This window comes from Danio rerio, chromosome 11 (assembly GCF_052040795.2).
Source record: "Danio rerio strain M-AB ecotype USA chromosome 11, GRCz13ab, whole genome shotgun sequence".
Classification (NCBI taxonomy): Eukaryota; Metazoa; Chordata; class Actinopteri; order Cypriniformes; family Danionidae; genus Danio; species Danio rerio.
In genome coordinates this window covers 3,328,801-3,349,075 of record NC_141031.1, presented here as the reverse complement: position 1 = coordinate 3,349,075, position 20,275 = coordinate 3,328,801, and the positions used below count along the sequence as shown (strand labels likewise).

Below are 20,275 nucleotides of genomic sequence, written 5' to 3'. Positions count from 1 at the left end.
ATTTCCTCCAGAGACCCGAGATCCCGCACGCTCTTCAATATCAGCCCCCCACAGTGGATGACATCATCACAGAGGCCCCGCCCACAGCCTGGGGTGTTCCCACAGATTACTGTGGCTTAGGAATGCTTTACACTTTTAGAAAATGCTGGGATAATTTTCAACCCAACTTGCACAATTCACAACCTAAACATTAGTTTAAAATTGGTCTCATAAAATTAGTTCCAAAAATTAACCCAGCAGGTGGTTTTGTCCAAAAAAAGGGTTGAAATAACCCAGCAATTGTTTTAAGTGTACAGATTAGTTTTAAGTCACAAGTTTATTGATTGAAAAACAAAAGTGAGGGATGTTTGTCATGCAAGATCTGGTTAATTATATAATGTTTCTAACTGTATGTATATTTATATATATATATATATATATATATATATATATACATACACTGGCCACTTTATTAGGTACACCTTACTAGTAGAGGGTTGGACCCCCTTTTGCTTTCAGAACTGAATTAATCCTTCGTGGCAGATTCAAGAAGGTACTGTAAATATTCCTGCGAGATTTTGCTCCATGTTGACATGATAGCATCACGCAGTTGCTGCAGATTTGTCGGCTGCACATCCATGATGTGAATCTCCCGTTCTACCACATCCCAAAGGTGCTCTATTGGATTGAGATCTGGTGACTGTGGAGGCCATTTGAGTACAGTGAACTCATTGTCATGTTAAAGAAACCAGTCTGAGATGATTCACGCTTTACCACATGGTGTGTTATCCTGTTGGAAGTAGCCATCAGAATGGGTACATAGTGGTCATAAAGGGATGGATATGATCAGCAACAATACTCAGGTAGGCTGTGGCGCTGACATGATGCTCAATTGGTACTAATGGGGACAAAGTGTGTTTAGAAAATATCCCCAACACCATTACACCACCACCACCAGCCTGAACCGTTGATACAAGGAAGGATGGATCCATGATTTCATGTTGCTGATGCCAAATTCTGACCCGACCATCCGAATGTGGCAGCAGAAATGGAGACTCAGAGCAGGCAACATTACTCCAATCTTCTATTGTCCAGTTTTGGTGAGTCTGTGTGAATTGTAGCCTCAGTTTCCTGTTCTTAGCTGACAGGAGCGGCACTCGGTGTGGTCTTCTGCTGCTGTAGCCCGTCCGCCACAAGATTGGACGTGTTGTGTGTTCAGAGATGCTTCTGAGGGTCTCGTCTATCAAATCTGATTTTTATTGTGTATTCTCTATTGAATTCAAGTCAGGAGATTGGCTGGGCCATTCTACAGCTTGATTCTTTCTTTGAAAGCATGTGAGAGTCTCCCCGGTCCACCCTTGATTCTACTTCATCCTCATGCTAATGTAGATGTTGGACTGAAGCAGCTGATATCCCCTTAGTCATTTCATTTTATTACGCATAACTCAATTAAGTATTACTTAATTTTTAAGTAAACTAAAAAGCTTTGTTTTCTTTGGGTGTTACCAACATATGGGGAAAATTTTAAGTCAGCAGCACCTTTAGAAATAGATTTTCTAAAAAAATGCTGACATTTTCAATACGTATTTTCCCCACTGTATATACCCAAGGCTACATATAGCTTAATTTAATTTAGATTCTCCTTTTTACATCATAACTGTACTAGAACATTGTCAGAATGACGGATCTGCAAATGTTCGTAAGCCCCGTCCTCTACACGTCTTCATCTTGTGATCATATATGGATTCTGCAAGAATAAGAGTCCATTCATCGATGAGGGAGATGTTCATGTCTGAGAGTCATATTTGCTGGCTGATATCTGTTAATATGACCCAGAGCTGCAGAGATGGAGAGTCACAAGATGAAGACGACGCACAGACCGCTCAATGATGCTCTTTCATCACTGTTCTCCTTCACCTTCATCTATTTCTCGTCTTCATTCTTAGCATTCTCCTGCTGGTATTTGTGGTACGGTCAGTGGCGTCTTTCCCAAAAAAAATCTCTGCACTCAATTCAAATTATTGAGTACAATGAACGGGGGATACTGCTTAAGACTAATAATATAAGGAAATATAGCTAGGTCAGTTGGCATTTCTGTGTGGAGTCTCCCCACATTGGTGTGGGTTTCCCCCTACAGTCCAAACACATGCGCTATAGGTGAACTAAATTGGTCGTAAGGTATGAATGTGTGTGTGAATGAGTGTGTATGGGTGCTTCCAAGTACTAGGTTGCAGCTAAAAGGGTATCCGCTGTGTAAAAAAAAAAAAATGCTGGAATAGTTGGCGGTTCATTCCACTGTGGCAAACTCTGAAATAGAGACTAAGCTGAGGGAAAATGAATGAATGAACAAAATAATAATAATAATAATATAAAATGTAAAAACTGCATTAATACTATTAGCCCCCTTGAGTGAATTTGTTTTTTGACTTGTGTATGTATTCGACTTGAATTTCACAGGAGGGCGAATAATTTTACCTTCTACTGTATAATTACAAGGTTTTAAGCAAAAACCAATAGCCACATACAATATTACACATCAAGCAACCTCTCAAAGCATTATACAGATGCTTCATAGAGTTGCAAAGAAGTGTGTGCTTCCTATGTAGTAAAACACTAGTTACAAATGCAACCGTAGTACTAAAAAAAGTGAAACACCCCTGAGGTTAAAGAGGAAAACTCCTCACATGAGCTGAACAACGGTTATCTCATAACCCGTGACGAGCCTGGAGCCGTTTAAACTCAAGCTCACAGCCTTTATTTACGCTGTCGATGGGCTAAGAAAGTCAGATGTCCGGAGAAAATGAAAATATTGTTGATACAATAGAGCAAAAACGTGTTGAAAATTGTAGTCACTTGAACTGTTATGTATTTTTCTTTTATTAATTAAGACAATAAACAAAGGAAAAGTTATTTTACTTGAAGTAGTGAGTTTTTCTTTGTGTTGTTGTATTTGTCTTTTTTGTTGTGGTTCTTTTCTCTCCTCTATCTGCCGTCTTTCCGAAAGGTTTCATTATGAGTGCACAGGTGCGGTAAATCAGGTGCCAGCACATGAAAGCTTGCAGGCGTGTTGGTGAAGTCCATTTAAACCGGAATGGAAAATCGTTTGGAAAGTCTCCTCTCTGCTGGCTTGTTTTGTTTATTTGTGGAAAGCTTGTGTTGTAATTGCTCAGCGATATTGTGGAATTTAACGCTGAGTGTCGACTACCATTAAGCTCAATGTACGGACACACATGTGATGAGGGGGGAGGTAAGTGAATGCTGTTTAATTTGTTTTAATTTATGTGCAGGTAAGAGGGATTCGAACTTAGCAAGTTGCAGAGTTCGGTATATCTCGTTTAAAGATAAATGTCAAATAAATTTGACTACGTTATTTCTTTGGCCAATCGTCTTTGTTGTTGTTGTTGTTTTTTTTAATTGGAGCTGAGACTCTGGGCTCCTTCGTTTTAGAGGTGTCCTATTTAATTTAACTTAAATTTAATTTATTGTTACAGGTCTGGCTTGCTTTGTGGAGCCGTGCAGAGTTTAGAAAACAAAACATGAAACTTGGAATAATATTGACGCCACTTTTCTATAAATATTCTTTGTGTGTACTTAGAGAGGTTTTGTCTTGAAATGATAAAACTTAAAAGTTCGTTCTTTACCTATTTAACAACTAGTTCAATAACTCAAAACATAGTGCTTGTTCAATCTAATTTATAATGAGCTGAAACGACAATTCTTGACGTTTTTTTTTTTTGAGACAACCAGGGATTAATTTGTGCCTAGACACGCCGGAACCTCATTTTACCGATCCCCCTCCTCAACTGCGCCCCTGCCCCCGTCCGCTGTTCACTTTCACCAGCGACTCCCCAACACTCTTTACTTTCGTCTGCGACAACCCCCCGTGAAGAGCTCTTTGAGGAGTTGCGGCATATTTTTAAAACTTTTCGCACTGGACAATTAGAAGACGGATCATGCTGCCTTAGTTCATTTAATCCCCTGGCTGACCAAAAAAAAAAAAAAAAAAGACAATCTTGTAATTCGTCCTCCACAAAAAAGACAGACTCTGTTTCTCAATTCCAAGAACATTAAGAACGGACTTGCGTTCTTGTGGAGACCGGTCTTGCAACGTTACCTCGGAAGAACGAACTCGGGAGACCACGAGAACAGAGAACGCTTCCTGTGAGAAATGAGATGCTGCGTTCTTCCTGATGGTCACATGACCTTCACACGTTTTTTTAACGAAAGTTAAATTTCAACATTCATACAACGATTTATTGTTTTTCCCCTTTTCACAATATATACTACGCACAAAGACTTTACAAATATACGTTGCACAATATAAAGCAGATTTTAGTATAAACTTCAGCAAAAAATACCCTTTATACCTTTATTAAGATTTTTATATTAACGTTATATTAACGAGCAGAACTGACACGCATCCAAAGTGAGATGAGGGACATCACAGCTACTGACAATAAACGTTTAAAAATATCATACACAGCTGCTGAAAAAGATCGCCAAAGCCAAGAAAGCGCATACAATTGCACAAACTTTGATTTTGCAATGCGCAACAGAGATTGTCAAGGAATTATTTGGAGAGGATAAATCAAAACAACTGGTCATGGTATCACTGTCAACGGTATCATACGGTCAAACGCTGCATCGAAACAGTGTCAGAAAACGTGAGGAATCAGTTTTGTGCGCGACTTCGTGTTAATAAAAGCATAACAAATAACATGCAAGTATTAAATTATAATTGGCTATATTTTTCCCTTATACACCAGTCTGAATACTGATATTCTTGTTATTGAATTTCAAATAGGGTCAATTTAAAGTTGATGCTTTGCTTTTATATTATTTTGCTTTTATATTTTACATTAGGCTATTATTTGTGCATAAACATATGTAGATATAGAAATAAACATATTGATTGTTTGAAAAAGACGTTTTTGTCATCATTACTGCAAACTTATATGAGCGATAAAATCTTTAAATGTTGAGGGGGGCCTTACAATATTGTCTGGGGGAAAAGGGGGTTTCGGGCAAAAAAGGTTGGGAACCACTGCTTTACAGAATTCTAAAACATTTTAAAGCACCTTTAAAATTCATTCACTAAAAACAAATACTTTATTTATTTATTTACTGCACAAAGCTACACAAATCTATTTGGGGTCACATAACCAAGCAGAGACGCATTCATCTGAAGCCCTCATCAGTGAACATGCCATCTCCTGCATGGACACATTAAGCAGGCCGACATTTATTTAGATAATTCAGTTTATTTTTATTTCTCAGAAAAACAGATTGAGCTGCGGGAATGAGGGAATTTAACAGTATTTAATTGTGACGAAGGGTGATTTTGGTTTTGCACGCTAACATTGTTAAAGTGAGGCTCCGGTGCATCAAACTCCCAAAATAACAAAGCAAACAAACAAAGAAATGTTAAATGAGATTGAAAATGAATGAACAAAACGTCTCAAAACATTAAAATATCAAAGTTTTCAGAGTAACTACAGACACTCAGGAAAAAGTCACAGTTAAAGAAATAGAAAGAGAAGGTGAAAAGTCATTTGTGATTGTGTTGTGTTGCTTTAAATCATCTAGTTATCTTCTTCCTCTTCATCACTTAACACTCTGGTATACCTGCGCTTGGCTGGGGCGGCAGGACTGTCCCGCTCTGAAGTCATGCTCCTGGATGAAGGATCCACATCTGAAGTACAATCGGGAGAAAAATAAATGGTAACACGTACATACTACAATTCACTGCATGGATGGATGGATCATTGCACTGAATGAGAAATGTCCAGTGTTGCTTGCTGAAAATTTAAGTTCATTACCTTTCTGATCGTCATCATCTTCATCATCATCATCTAAAACTCTGCTTCTTTTCTTGGAGATTTTCTGCTCACTGAAAAAACACCATCAAAATCACATTACATATAAGATATTCAACTTCAATATTAAGAAGCCACTAAATAACCCCGTCAACACCGCCACTAACCTCGACTCCACACTATCAGAAATGTCCTCCTGTGATGGAGAGTCTTAGAGAGAAAGACAGAGAAATGTAGTTCAACAGCTTCAGTTGTGATATTTAATGACAGTCATTTAGTTAAAGCACATGGTCAGTAGCAGCTAGGAATGGGCCGGTAGAAGATTCTGATGGTCTGATGACCTTGGATATTAATAGATGGATTGAAACAAAGACAGATCTAAAAACAGATGGATGGACCGTGGTGTACCTTGAAACCGGTTATCATCCCATGCCTAGATGCAGCATGCTCACCTTTTGGTTTAGCAGAGGTATGTTTCCTCTGGCGGGACAATAGCAAAGCTCTCAGTGCTTGAGCTCTCATCTCTTGATCATCATTTTCATTCTCATCATCCTCCACAGATCTGCTGTCCTTCTCCTCAGAGTCTCCTTCAGCTCCAGTCTCCTCCAGCGGCTCTAGAGACGCTGCTAATGTCCTCAGCTGATTCACACTCAGACTGGAAGAAATCCTCCAGAAGGTCTCCTGATAAAGGCACATGAGAATAAACCACCAACACAAGCTTTTAAACAAGGCAGGTTCTGTTGTGGAGTGTTTGTTCATCACTATAGATGGGATAGCACACGATATATGATGCATTTCAATTGCCATCCTTTTTTTGATATAGTTCAAGCTTTTGTGAGCTCTTTCAGCTCAAGATTAATTCAGCCTCTGTGTTAAAGGGAACGATACAGAAAGTCATTTTTAGTAACAGTGATTAGATTGTAAAATCAATGTCATATTAGATGATTTATGTACAATTTAAGCTGTATAGATAGACATGAACTGGTGTCTACTTCGATGCTTAAAACTAAGAATTTTTATAGCATATTTTTTTAGCATATATATTTTTTTCAATTTGTATACTTGATTTTAATTTAAAAAAAATTTATATTCTAATAATTCTTTTCCATTTTATTAAATATATTTTTTCTAATTAATAAAATTTTTCTACAGAATTTTTTCTATTTTGTTTTATTTTTTAAATATTTTATTTAATTCTTTAATATTTAATAAAAACATTTATTACATTTTAAAATTTTATTTTCATTTTTTTCTATTTAATTTTATTTTTTAAATATTTTATTAAATATATTTTTTCTATTTAATTTTTTGTTTTTTTCTATTTTCTATTTTGTTTAAATTTTAAAACATTTAAATTCTTTAATATTTATTTTTTATTTTCATTTTTTTAAATATTTTATTAAATATATTATTTCTTTTTTGTTTAATATTTTTATTTCCTATTTTATTTTTCTAAGTAATTTTTTTCTATTTTTTTCATTCTTAAATATTTTATTTCATATTTATGTTTCCATTTTTTATTTTATATTTTGTTCTATTTGATTTTTTTTTCAATTTTATTTCATTTTTTAAACATTTTATTAAATCTATTTTTTCAGTATTATTTTATTTTTTCTATTTTGTTTCTATTTTATTTAATTCTTTAATATTTTCTTTAATATTTATAAAAAAATAAAAATAAATAAATAAATAAAAATAAAAAATTACTAATGTTTTGCTTCTTACACTTTCTTTACATACCTGAAACTTGCCAATAGCACTTATTCATTGTTGCTCTTATAGTTGTATAAATTGCATCTGCTAAATGACTAAATGTAATATTTAATATTATATTTTTTCAGTTTTATTTAATCTTTTTATTTCTTATTTTATTGTTCTATTATCTTTATTTTCTACTTCATTTCATTCATAAATATATTTTTTTATATTTTATTTTTTAAAACTTTTTTCTATTTTTAAATTTTCTTTTATTGTGAGCTCTGCTGAAATCGAGCCTTAAAGTCTTAAGTCCTATTGGGCACTCTCCTCTTTCAAATAAATAAATAAATTAATAAAATATACAGAAAACAAAAACAAATATAAATAAATAAAACTTAGACTTGTATACTTAGTAACTTGAACTTGTCATAGCATTTTTATACTGTTACTCTCTGATGATTTGAAGTGCTTCTTTTATCCTCACCTGTAAGTCGTGTGTCAAATGTAAATGTAAATATAAACTAAACCTTTAAACTAAAATATAAACTAAAACCATAAAAAACAGGGCAGTTTCTGAAACCTTAAGTAATATTTGATTGTGAGAGGCTAAAAATACCCTAAACCAACCTGTCCTTCTGAGGGTGCACGGATGCCAACCGCACGGAGAAGTTTCTGGAAAGACCTGTTCTCCATGGCGTCCTCGTTCTCCTCTGTCAGAGGAACCAGTGCCACAGGATGAGAAACACCTGCAGAAACAGACGACATATTACATTACACTGCTCTCTAAAAAGCTCCATTCTGATTGTTTATTTACAACACCGAAAAGTCAGTTATTTACCAAAAGCAATGGTGATCTATAGCAACACTGTCAAATATCATCATCCCTGTATTCGAGGCAGTTAAGTGCACACAATTATTTCATAACATCTTCATTCACAAACACAATCAGTTATGTCTTTAGTAAATTAGAAGTATAACTTTATACTGAATTATTAATGTTAATCAAAAAAAAATTGCTCACTATTTTTTTTATTGTTTAATTTTAGTTGCACTTGCTTGACTGTTTAATATCAAAGATAAAAGGTGAAGAACTAATGTGATTATTAATATGTTAATTAAAAATAGTTCTAATAATTTTATTTATTCAACATTCAAGTTATTTATTAAATTTACTTGATATAATATTGGTTCTATAGGTTGTTTTTCATTATAGACTTTTCTTTCAGCTGGAAACACACAAATGTGAATGTGAAATCTGAACCTACAGTTTTAGCTTACCCAATTCACCTATAGCGCATGTGTTTGGACTTAATAACTGGAGCACCCAGAGGAAATCCAGCCGAGGCTCGAACCAGCTGCCTTCTTGCTGTGAGGTGACATCGCTACCCACTGCGCCACCATGCCACCCCAACTCTCATTATAAATCACTTTATCGCTTTTAATACTCACCGTCCTCCTCACGGTCATCTGCGGTTCTGTTCAGTGAATTCTGCAGCCACAGGACAGGCCCGGACAGACCTGCTCACACACACACACACACACACACCAGTCACAATCTCAGCCGTTATTCAGAAAAGAATCAAAATCAAGTCCAATTCAGAACCTTCTAGCTGTAAAGCCTGAACCATCTTTCTCAGGCTGTGAATCTTCTCAGAAGAAATGTCTCTGCTTGTGCTCTTTTGGTGCTTTTTGGCTGATCTGACAGTCTGCTGCTTCTCATAGTGTTGTTCATCTTCATCTTGATCAGATTTATCGTCATCATCCTCGTCATCATCTTCTTCATCCTCGATATCCTTCTCCTGCATCTCTCCAGTCATATCAAAGAACTGCTCCTCCGTCTGAAATCAATATAAACGATTTGTATGCTCCTTTACAAAATGCAACACTCCATGTGTCTCAGAAAAACAAACAGTGCAATTCTGAGTGTTCCTCATTCAGGTGAGTGGGCTTGACAAACCACCTGTAGGAAACCCTCTTTCCTCTTCATGTGCACCAGACACTCTTAAGCCTGATTTATACTTCTGCGTCAAGTGACCGGCGTAACCCACGGCGCAGGCAACGCGCGTGGCTGTGCATTTATACTTCTGCGCACCGTCTCTGTCGGTCTGCATTAACACTTCCGAAACGCTAGTTGGCAGTGAGGTGTTAATGTTCCTCTGTGTCGAGTTTCTTCTCTGCTTTTTTGCTTTTCCTGAACACTTCCTGGATGTACAAGTGGCTCAAACTCGCTCATTTTGAGGCAGGAACCGGCGGACGTGCAACAACTTTAACTATGAGGTAAACACAAAACAAAACTTTCCATCAGGAGCTCCTTCACGGGACTCCACACTTGTAAACAATCGCTCGCGCCATTCGCGCGGCTCTCGGTCCCGCCCAGACTCGTCAGCGCTACCAAGCCGACCAATCACAGAGCTTACGCTACGCGTCGTTGCGACGTGTAGTTACATTTTTTGAGAGGTGCACATCAGTGACGGCGATGGCCACGGCGAAGGGCTATGCGTCAGCACCGTAGCATACGCCGATGTTTGACGCAGAAGTACAAATCAGCCTTTAGGGTGCTTTCACACCGGTTTTGTTCCGAAACAGGGATTAATATTGTTACAATGTTGCACTTTGTTCTTGTTGCGGTTCGCTTTCACACGGCAAAGTTTCTAAACCAGTGGTGGGCAAACTTTTTAGACCCGAGGGCCACATCAAGTTTTGCAAACCAAGTGAAGGGCCACATGTCAAATTCTTCAAAAAATAACTTAATTATAGTGGCGGTATGCATGGAACATGTAATATCGGACAGAAACATGTCACATTAAGACAAAACAGATTTTTTTAAACATTATTAAGTCAAATTTACAAGTCAAATTAATTTGCACTGTTATTTATATTTACTTATCAATCATCATAAAACAATAAATAATCCCTTACAAAATATAATAATAATGTAATAATTTTTACAGTTGAGAATAGAAAAGATATTGTCTGATAGAAAAAAAATCCCATATTAGACATTAAAAATAGTTCTTAAAGTTTATTATTCAGTCAAATTTACAATAATCTATTTTGCACCGCTTTTAGAATACACAGATCAATCCTCATAAAACTTGATGAAACCACAAATCTTTGATAAAATAACTTTTTAAAGTGGATGTGTGCATGGAAAATATATTCTATGACAAAAATGAACACATTTAACAAGCAATTATTATAGAATTTGAGCTTGTATTAATATGCTCATATCAATCATAAAACTATGAGACAAAACGAAAGAAGAATCTTAGTCTTTGTTATACCAAGTCATGTTATGATGAGAGTGTTAGTGTGAACAACGAGCCTGGTTCCCTCTCTTCGCAAGGGTGTGAAAGTCTGCAGTGTGCTACGGCAAAAACGCGAGGCGCAGCATGCGGTTAAAACGCAAGGTGCACAAGGCGCATAAGCAGCGCGCAAAACCCTCGCGGCCGTTAGTAAACCATTCAAAAGTGGCGCCTCTTAACGCATGAAGTGCATTCAGTGTGATCAGCCAGTCGAGTGCATTTTAATATCCGAGATTAAATGTTCAAATTCTACGGTTGTGCTAACTGTACCGTGCAATACTGCCATCACATGGCATTCACTTGTAATTGCATCATTAATTTAGTAATTCTGAACCTAACCATTATTCAGAAGCAGAATTAAAAAAAAACCCTCACGGGCTGGATGAAAGTGTTCAGCGGGCTGCATATGGCCCGCGGGCCGTAGTTTGCCCACCTCTGTTCTAAAGGGACCAAAAGAACTAAAACAAGTCATATGCGAGTAAACTCTCCTCTTATTGGTCAGAGTTTCACGGTTTATTTTTCAGAGTTCTGCTCAGCTGTCATGTGCCCTTATTTTAATTTATGGCAATGAGCAATAAGACATTACAAGCGAAAAGCTGCACTTTAATTTTGAATGAAGACACTCACAGACATCGTCACAGAGTATAAATCAGAGGTAAGACTTTCTCATAGAGCTCATGGCTAGAATTATGCATTATAGGCTTTACAGTATCCGCTTGGTGACGTGTTTGTGACGTATGTAATACTGTTTCCGGGTCCAAGCCGCCATTCATTTGAGTGGAGAAATCATTCGTTTATGATCACTTTTTATTCATATCACACATTAAAGTTAATTTTACATAAAGTCATAGTGTACACAACAATCCCTGCTTGCTGCATAACAAATACCAAAATTTTAACAATTTATAAAACAATGAATCACTTTCTGGCCATCGGATATTAGGCACTGACATATATATTGCGATCGTGACTTTCGGAAGTATTAAATCGCTTTGTAAACGTTTATTATTACCATTTCATGAGTCTCCCCATTCAGTTGAATAGAGCGCTTGGACCCGGAAGCCGCTCCGCGTGACGTCACACTTAACAAGCGGATAGATTGAAATAACAGATAAACCAAAACTGCAGTTCGGTCAGTTTTCCTAACAAATAAACATGTATATGATGTTGATGGACGCACCATTCCTGTGCTCTTCCCGTGAGTGCCGCGCTGTCTCTTCTTGTAAAGTTCTTTGCGGTCAGACACTAAACCCATGCTGAGGATCTTGTCAACGATTCGTGCTCTTGAACGCTTGGCTGTGATTCGCTTCAGGATATTTCCAAGCACATCTGAGCAAGACAGAGAAAGAGGAAATCAAGGCAAGGTAAAGTGGAGATGGTTCATTTTTTCCAGGGCATTTTATATACTATATATGGGACTGTTTCACACACTGGCTTTACAAATTTGCATTCAAAGCTTTCATTAAAATCAAAGAAGTCACTTTAAGAAAAAAAAACACTAAAAGTAATGATCGTTTCAGGTATTTTGTTAAATCCAAATTATTAGTTGTTTATTATTAATAAATTTACTTATATTATTAAATATAATTTATTATTAAATGTGATTAAATGTTTATTCAGTGAGGTAACTTTTACTGAGGTAAGGTAAGAGGTAAGGTGGGGTAAGATTTACTAAAACGAGATTTTTTTTTACTATAAAAAGATGGCACTTCTTTTTATTTCTCTTATAGTTATGACATGATTTCATTTGATTTGAGAAAGAACTTTTGCACAAAAGTGTTTTAAAATAGTTTTTAATCAAATATAAACCAATTATCATTACATAAATAAAACCTTATATGTATACACCAACCATCAGAGTCTTGAAAGTCCTCAAAGAGCCCCTGAAGCTCTTGCTCCTGTTCTTCAGTCCAGAGGACGATACGAGTCCCTTTCCTAAACAAATGCATGAAAAATAAAATCATTTCAAAATTAGTGACTTCAAGTAATCAAGTAAATAATTCAAGTAATATTCGTAACCACGCCCCTTTTACCGTTTAGTTTGCTTTGAGGAAATTAACAAAAGAAAGTCCCGCCCCCTACTCAATATTCAGTCCAGTTGGAGGTACATTAGCCAAACTAAAAGAAAAATTTCAGCAACTTCCTTTAAACTAACAAATTACACCTATAAAACATTCTATCCTCACTATCCTCCTCACCCGCACTAAATACATTTTTAATCCGTATATCCTGCATTTTGCATTCTGATGATTAGTGAACACTACATGGAAATGCATGGCTGCTTTAATTAAATATGTTTAACACAAGCTAAGATAAACTTAAAAATAAGGGAAAAAATATTGTTGTGATTTCATTAGAAAACTTTGTGGCCAATCACAGTGTTTTCAAAATACGAGCCCCACTTGCATAGTATATTTAAAATAATCTTAGATGAACTTTAAAATAATGGAAAATATTGTTGTAATCTCACTAGAAAACTTTGTGGCCAATCAGCCTGTTTTCAAAATAAGAGACCCACTTGGCTGTGTCTAATACAAGTGTTATATAAACTTAAATATAAGGGGAAAAAATGTTGTATTTTCACAAGAAATCTGTGGCCAGTCACTCTGTTTTCAAAATAAGAGTCCCACTTGCATATTATGTTTTATACAAGCTTCAATAATCTCACTGGAAAACTTTGTGGCCATTCAAATGCCATCTGGGGTGTGCATATCAATGCTTCTGTGTGGAGTCTGTGCTTTGATCAGATTGGGCTCTTATTATTTAGTTATGTCTAGGTATATCCAGATTTTCATTCTTTGACACCTTTAAAGTATTGGTAAAGGTACCCATACTATTTTGAAAGAATCAATTTAACATCAGTTTTGAAAAATAAATAATAATAATAATAAAATCCAGCTCTAAACAGAATCATACTTCTCTTTCTTCAAATCCTTCACGCTGTCCACCAAACCCATGGACACCAGATGTGACACCACTTCACGTCTGGTGCGGCTGCTGCTCAGCAAAGGTAACAACGTCTCGACGACATCAGGCACTGAGCAACAACAACACAGAAAGATCATTGAGATAGAATCAAATGACCAAACGATAGACACTGGGAATGAGCGTGACACCACCTCCAGAGTCCTTGTGCTCTTCATACAATCGCTGAAGCTCTGCTTCTTCCTCTGGAGTCCACTTGGATTTTTTCTTAGAGCCTTCCCTGATGTGGCATAAATAAACAAACATATTAATCACACATAAATAGCTGAATTTTTTTTTTATCTAATTACAAAAGTCCAAACTAGCGATGCAGTCATTCTACATCTACCATCACTATTAGTTTGGTGGTAATATCTTGGTTTGAATTTCTTGATTCTGTTGAATAGACTGTACTTTTAAAAACTAGCTTTACAGTACTAAACAAACAAACAAACCAGTATCAGTGTAACTTTCATCAATTACTTGGTTTTCTTGATTTTCTGCTTTAAAGCAACTCTTCAGTGTGGAGCTAGGCAATATTAAATCTTTTTTTGGTATTAGTATACGTAAAAACCCTCAACACATTAGTACAGTAAAGTTTGGTTTACTTGATTTTAGCATGACTATTTTATATATTTTAAGTCTTTAAAATCTTTAAGTCTTCATTGTTTTAATGTCCATTCACCCTATAACTAGCTGTATAGTGGAAGGTTGTATATTTACCAATTGAACAAAGTCGGTTACATTGATTAAAGCCACAAGAACATCAAAATGGTCATTTAATATTAATGTCTCTGATAATATGAAATTAATTTGAAGGCTGCAGCTTTCTAGTCAAAAGTAACAAAGTCATAAAGGTCTGTACAAGACAATAACGTATTGATTTATGGAGTAAAACAAAACAAAGACTTGGCAACTCTAACTTGAACTATGCAAGATTACCAATGTCAAACAACAAATCTGTATTGTTGTTGTTTTTAAACTACGTAAAATCAATCAAAGTGTTATTAACTCACAGTCACGGATTCCCAAATGCTATTGAGTAAAGCGATTTTTGTCATGCACATCTTGTCAGTGATGTAGTTAAAAATCTCCAAAATGCTGAAGGGCGCTTCTATGCAAAAACTCCAAACACCCACAACGAAGAAGCCCAGGAAATCCCCATAGCATTGAACTCCAAACGTTGAAGATTCATCTGCTTTCATTGATTCAGCGTGATTAATAAATACACAACTATAGTATCATTTTAATGAAGGATTTATTTGACTCGACTGAAATTATGAAGTGAGTTGGGAGTAAAACATGCTATTATGTGTGGTAACATCCCCTATGCATTTACTACACAGATCTGTAGCTCATTGAGAAGTGATGCAAACAGCTGTTGTTATTAAAGAGCGATTATCTGAAAGTCATAATAAATTTTGAACGTGATTGTGCGTAGCTTGTCAGGGAACTAAATCTGAAAACTGGTGGAGATTTACTAGAACTGACTTTACTGGTGCATGAAAATCATTTTTGATTGATAGTCCAGCCCTACAGTGCATTTCTTATTAAAACACACGTGCAGTTACCCGTCTTTAGTGTATCCCTCGGTCATTTCTCTCACAGCACCCACATTCTTCCAGAACAGCAGCTCCACAAACGCTTTGTTGTTTGTTGCGGCGAACACAAAGAAGCGGTTCAGGACATATTTGGCAAATTTAACAAGCTCCTGCAGAAGGAAAAAAAAAATGAAAAAAGGAATTAAATTATCCGTAATTTGATTAATTATTAATTGCTATTATATTTATATATAAAAAATTATCTAAAGTCGAAGACAAAACTATTAACCCTCCTGTGAAATTTTATTTCTTATTAAAATAAGAGATCTTTCAAAGCATTTTTTATATAATACTTTTAATAACTAATTTATTTTATCTGAGCTATGATGACAGTACATACAATTTTACTAGCTATTTTGCAATATATAGTATTCAGCTTAAAGTGCAAATCAAAAGCTAATATTGACCAAAAGCACTTCTTAAATAAAATTGTTTTTTTTTTACTTCAACCAGACTAAAAGAAATAAGGCTTTCTCCAGGGCCTTTTCTCTGGAAATACTGAAACAGTTCCTTGCTCAAAATCCTCAAAATCACTTTGGAAGTATTCGAAGAAAAAAAATAATTCACAGGAGGGCTAATAATCTTAAAAGCTGAAGAAATTATATAATACTTCTGCATGTGTCAAGTTATACATTAACAGCTGAGCTAAAGTAATAAGCAGGATAAAGTACATCCAGGAGGTTTTTAATCACAGAATAAAACCTGACAGGTTTATCGGCAGCGCGACATGAAGCGGAGTACTGTTTCCACAAAACATTGTTGTTTTGAGCCATAATAGTTCATTAATTCTTTTAATTAAACGCAAAGCTGACAAAATTGAAAATAGCTGATGGAGTATACACTAACCTGAGCATTATTCAGACAGAAGATGCGCCAAACAATCAAAAACACAAAGCTGACAGAAACTAAATCAGCTGATGGAGTATACACTAACCTGCACATTATTCAGTTACAGGATGGCGACAAACAGTCAGAAACACAAAGCTGACATAAACTAAAACAGCTAATGGAGTATACACTAACCTGAGCATTATTCAGACAGAAGATGCGCCAAACAATCAAAAACACAAAGCTGACAGAAGCTAAAACAGCTGATGGAGTATACACTAACCTGCACATCATTTAGTTACAGGATGGCGCCAAACAGTCAAAAACACAAAGCTGACAGAAACTAAAACAGCTGATGGAGTATACACTAACCTGCGCATTATTTAGACACAAGATGGCGCCAAACAGTCAGAAACACAAAGCTGACAGAAACAAAATCGTCTGAATGAAGCATATACTAACCTATGTTACAGATAGTAAGCTATCTTACAGATCCATATGAATGTGAGTGCAAGTATATGGATGTGAAAGTCCATATACGGTCAAGATCCTAGATGACCCTGTGTTATTTAGCAGTTGTTCTCTTTTAATAACATGTTGGAATGTTGCGACTGACCAATCAGAATCGAGTAACAGTGTAAAGCATCAGTGTGTTACCTGATAGGCAGCCGCTGCTGGATCTCCCAGAATCTTATTAAACAGAGAGAAGACCGAGAGCTGGTAGAGCAACGCCTCCATCTTCAGATCCACAGCCAGCCGATGCAGCATGCGGGTGACGCAGTGGTTGGTGTGAGGAGAGTTCTGAGAGTACGAGCGCAGCAGGATGACGTACGGACGCACAATATTTGGATGCGCAAACCTCTTGATGAAATCTAAGAAGTTGAACTCCGTCTCAGACACCGCAACAGACTCCAGCTCTTCCTCTTCCACCAGCTCATCTCCATCCTCTTCCTCCACAGCAGAATCTAAAGGAACAGTTCCTACACAACACAATGACAAAAAACCTGTCAGCACACTGCCCTAGTACTGGCTGTAAAATTGCAGTGTAGTTTGTTATGGAATTAAGCAAACTAATTATTCAAAATTAAATCTATGTATCGATTTATTTGAATGTTTATGTATGTATATTAGTTATTGTCCTTTTGTAATGTGCATTTATGATGCTGTTATGCAATAAAAAAATTCATATGCAAGTCTGACAATAAAGTTTTGTTTTGTATTGTATTTTATCGCTGGGCAATATTTATTGACCGAACACCATTGTCAAAAAAAGTTTGGTATGAAGTTTCGGTGTGAAGGCTATAGTATTATTAAAATGTGGGTGCTGTGTGCGCGCCTCGAAAGCAATGCCAATAACGACATTTGGACACGACTGTCGGAGTACGCCCCCTTGTGGCAGTCACACAAATATTTCTGTTTTGTTGTGCGCTCTGGGAGAGAAGCTGGATTCTCGCGGTGTCCGAAATAAAGGAGAGCAAAAGCAAGGGCTTTCATTCTCCATCCGTTCACCGTGGTTGAATGAATGAATGAATACTCAAAACTTATAGACTGCAAATAATTTTGGAGTGAATGTGGAGACAACATTAAAAAACAATATTTTTTTGTTACTCGTTTACGAATAAGAGTGCTTTTTAATATACTTTTTTTCTGATTCAAAACAATCTACTATTTCTCATGTCGCGTGCACGAATCTACCACACTGGAATACATCACATCCGCTTGGACGGTCGCATATGGTCTAGTTGCAGAAGTTTAAATATTTTAACGGATCCGCAGCTCAAATCAGATCCGAATGTTCTACATACGGATATGATCGAAACTCCATGCAGCTCCCGGACTACTCTCCATTGAAAATGAATGACTTTCGGTCTGTCATTTGTCATGTGCAATGGAAAGGCGGCTGAAGTTTGTCATTTACAATGCACCTTGTGCACATTTTCCAGGCGCTCCAAGTTTAAATAAATTTAAACTTTTCGGAATGCCGCAAGCGCACCACGATTCATGCAAGTAGAACCATTCATTCTGGTTTGTACGGACACATTTGATACACATTTCAGTAATAACTGTAGACGAATTACCTCAATCACGGCGCACCCAAACACTGCAGTACTTTTTACTTTTCTACACAAACTTGCGTCGGAGCTGCAGCAATAGCTTGCCTGTTTGTCATCCTTTGAGAAAACGCTTGATGGAAATGGAAATATAAAAATGTTGCCAGAGTGGCTTTTTGGTTTCTTTTCTTGTGCATCCAGCCACAAGCTCTTCATCTGACAGATCGTTTAGCATAGGGGGTAATACAGTCATTCAACTGCACAATTTGTAAGGTTGCAATATGTATTTAAAAATTGATGGCTGGCTCCTTTACGTGAAAGCTCAGATCTGATTATCATAATTTGTGTTGTTTGAGGTTTACTGTATCATTGTTATTGACACCTTACAGATGCTGATCTACTATTACCATTGCACACACTTTGTAACATTTTATTTATCCATCAAGTCTCTTTAACACTTATGTTTAGTTTATTATAAAGAGATCAGATATGCTGTTTAAATATTTTTGTTTTTGACTATTAAGACTTTTTGCCTTAGTGATGTTGGTAAATTAAAATAAAGCGGTTAAATAATAATAAAAAAAATCCCAATATTCCTAATTGTATTCGTAAAAAAAATATTAGATAATTATCGATACCGAATGGTATGAAACATTTCATGATCATTTTTATTGCAGTATTGTAATAATGTTGCACAATAAACACAATTAAAGGAGTCAGTACCAATAATATTTCTCAGACTGCTGATCATAAGAAATAGTGCACAATTTCAAAGATCGGAATCCTGCTGTAGGATTTTGAAATAGTGTAGTATTGTGATATTACTAGGAAGCTTAGTGAAAAGTATCTGCTTGAGAAGTTCCAGTTCCTCCTCAGGTTCAACCTCAACAGATCCAAACGTGTCTCCTTCAGGCCACACCGCCCTGAATCAGCGAAAGAGAGAAAACAATAAACCTTCAATATTTATAAGGTGAAAAAACAGATTGTGTTCTGCTAGTAGCACAATTATGGCCCTGAATATTTTTCAAGGAATTCTATCAAAAGTTAAAAACTCCAGTATTGTGACAACACTAATGTGTACATATCAGGATTATAATTTTTATAAGTCTTATTTGAGTCCCAACCCGATGACAATTACACTCACGGTGTAACTCAGTGACAAATGGCAACATTGAAGAACACATATATGCACATACACATTTTATTTTAAGAGAGAAACTGGTGCAATGATCGTGAAATGTGAAAATATACTTCATGGGTGCTTCAGTGGTCAGTTCCTTACCGTGCAGCACGCAGTAAACTCAGAGCTTCAGGTCCTGCGCGAGACATCAGACAGTCCTGGATCCTGACCAGAGCTTCAGTCCTCTGCTCATTTACTGGAGTGTCTGACGCGGCATCAAAGGGCACAGCGCCCTCTGTCAGACTCTCTGCCAACTGCAAGACAAACACACACAACATAGCTAGCTGTATATTACATAGACATGTGCATACATAAGGAACCATTCAAAACATCTCATTTTCTTTTAGCTTTTTCACTGTGGTTTAATACTTTAGTACCACTTTACAATAATGTTGAATTGGTTGATGTTAGTTATTGTTTTATAATTGATCATTTTACTTGTGTTTTTAAGGTCTGAGACTGTAAAATGATTTTAAAAGCATTCAGGAATTTGAAATTGTTTAGTTTGTAACTTTTGTAACAATTTTAACTAGAATCTAAAGTTTATTGTTAAACTTTGATGTTGGCTTGAGAAAGCCAACGTGACTGTGCTAGGACTAAGAATGGCAGTTGGCAGGAAGCACGGCGGCTGTTGCTAAGTGGTTGCTAGGCAGTTGCTAAAACAATTATGGCATTGTTAGGTGGTTGCTAAGCAGTTGCTAAATGGCAATGCTCATGTACATGTTTGATCAAATGCTAATACTTAGTAGGCATTTCTAGCATATGTTATTGCATTTAGATAATCATTCATAGCATGTAGCTAATCGTTATTAGCACTTGGCTTCCATTATCATTGTTACTATGCATAGTACAC

At 36.2% G+C, this 20,275-nt stretch overlaps 1 protein-coding gene across 1 annotated transcript in view; it reads right to left on the bottom strand.

Moving 5' to 3' along the window:
* Positions 1-4,231: 4,231 nt before the first annotated feature.
* timeless (timeless circadian clock) overlaps positions 4,232-20,275 on the bottom strand; it is a 37,590-nt gene continuing 21,546 nt past the window's right edge. Inside the window, 17 exon segments of the mRNA NM_001278600.2 lie at positions 4,232-5,671; positions 5,799-5,871; positions 5,874-5,886; positions 5,889-5,926; positions 5,929-6,005; positions 6,248-6,476; positions 8,121-8,239; positions 8,943-9,011; positions 9,097-9,331; positions 11,979-12,127; positions 12,651-12,733; positions 13,715-13,835; positions 13,918-14,003; positions 15,334-15,473; positions 16,849-17,171; positions 19,068-19,165; positions 19,525-19,676. Coding sequence (NP_001265529.2) covers positions 5,562-5,671; positions 5,799-5,871; positions 5,874-5,886; positions 5,889-5,926; positions 5,929-6,005; positions 6,248-6,476; positions 8,121-8,239; positions 8,943-9,011; positions 9,097-9,331; positions 11,979-12,127; positions 12,651-12,733; positions 13,715-13,835; positions 13,918-14,003; positions 15,334-15,473; positions 16,849-17,171; positions 19,068-19,165; positions 19,525-19,676 — 2,115 coding nt within the window. The 3' untranslated portion in view covers positions 4,232-5,561.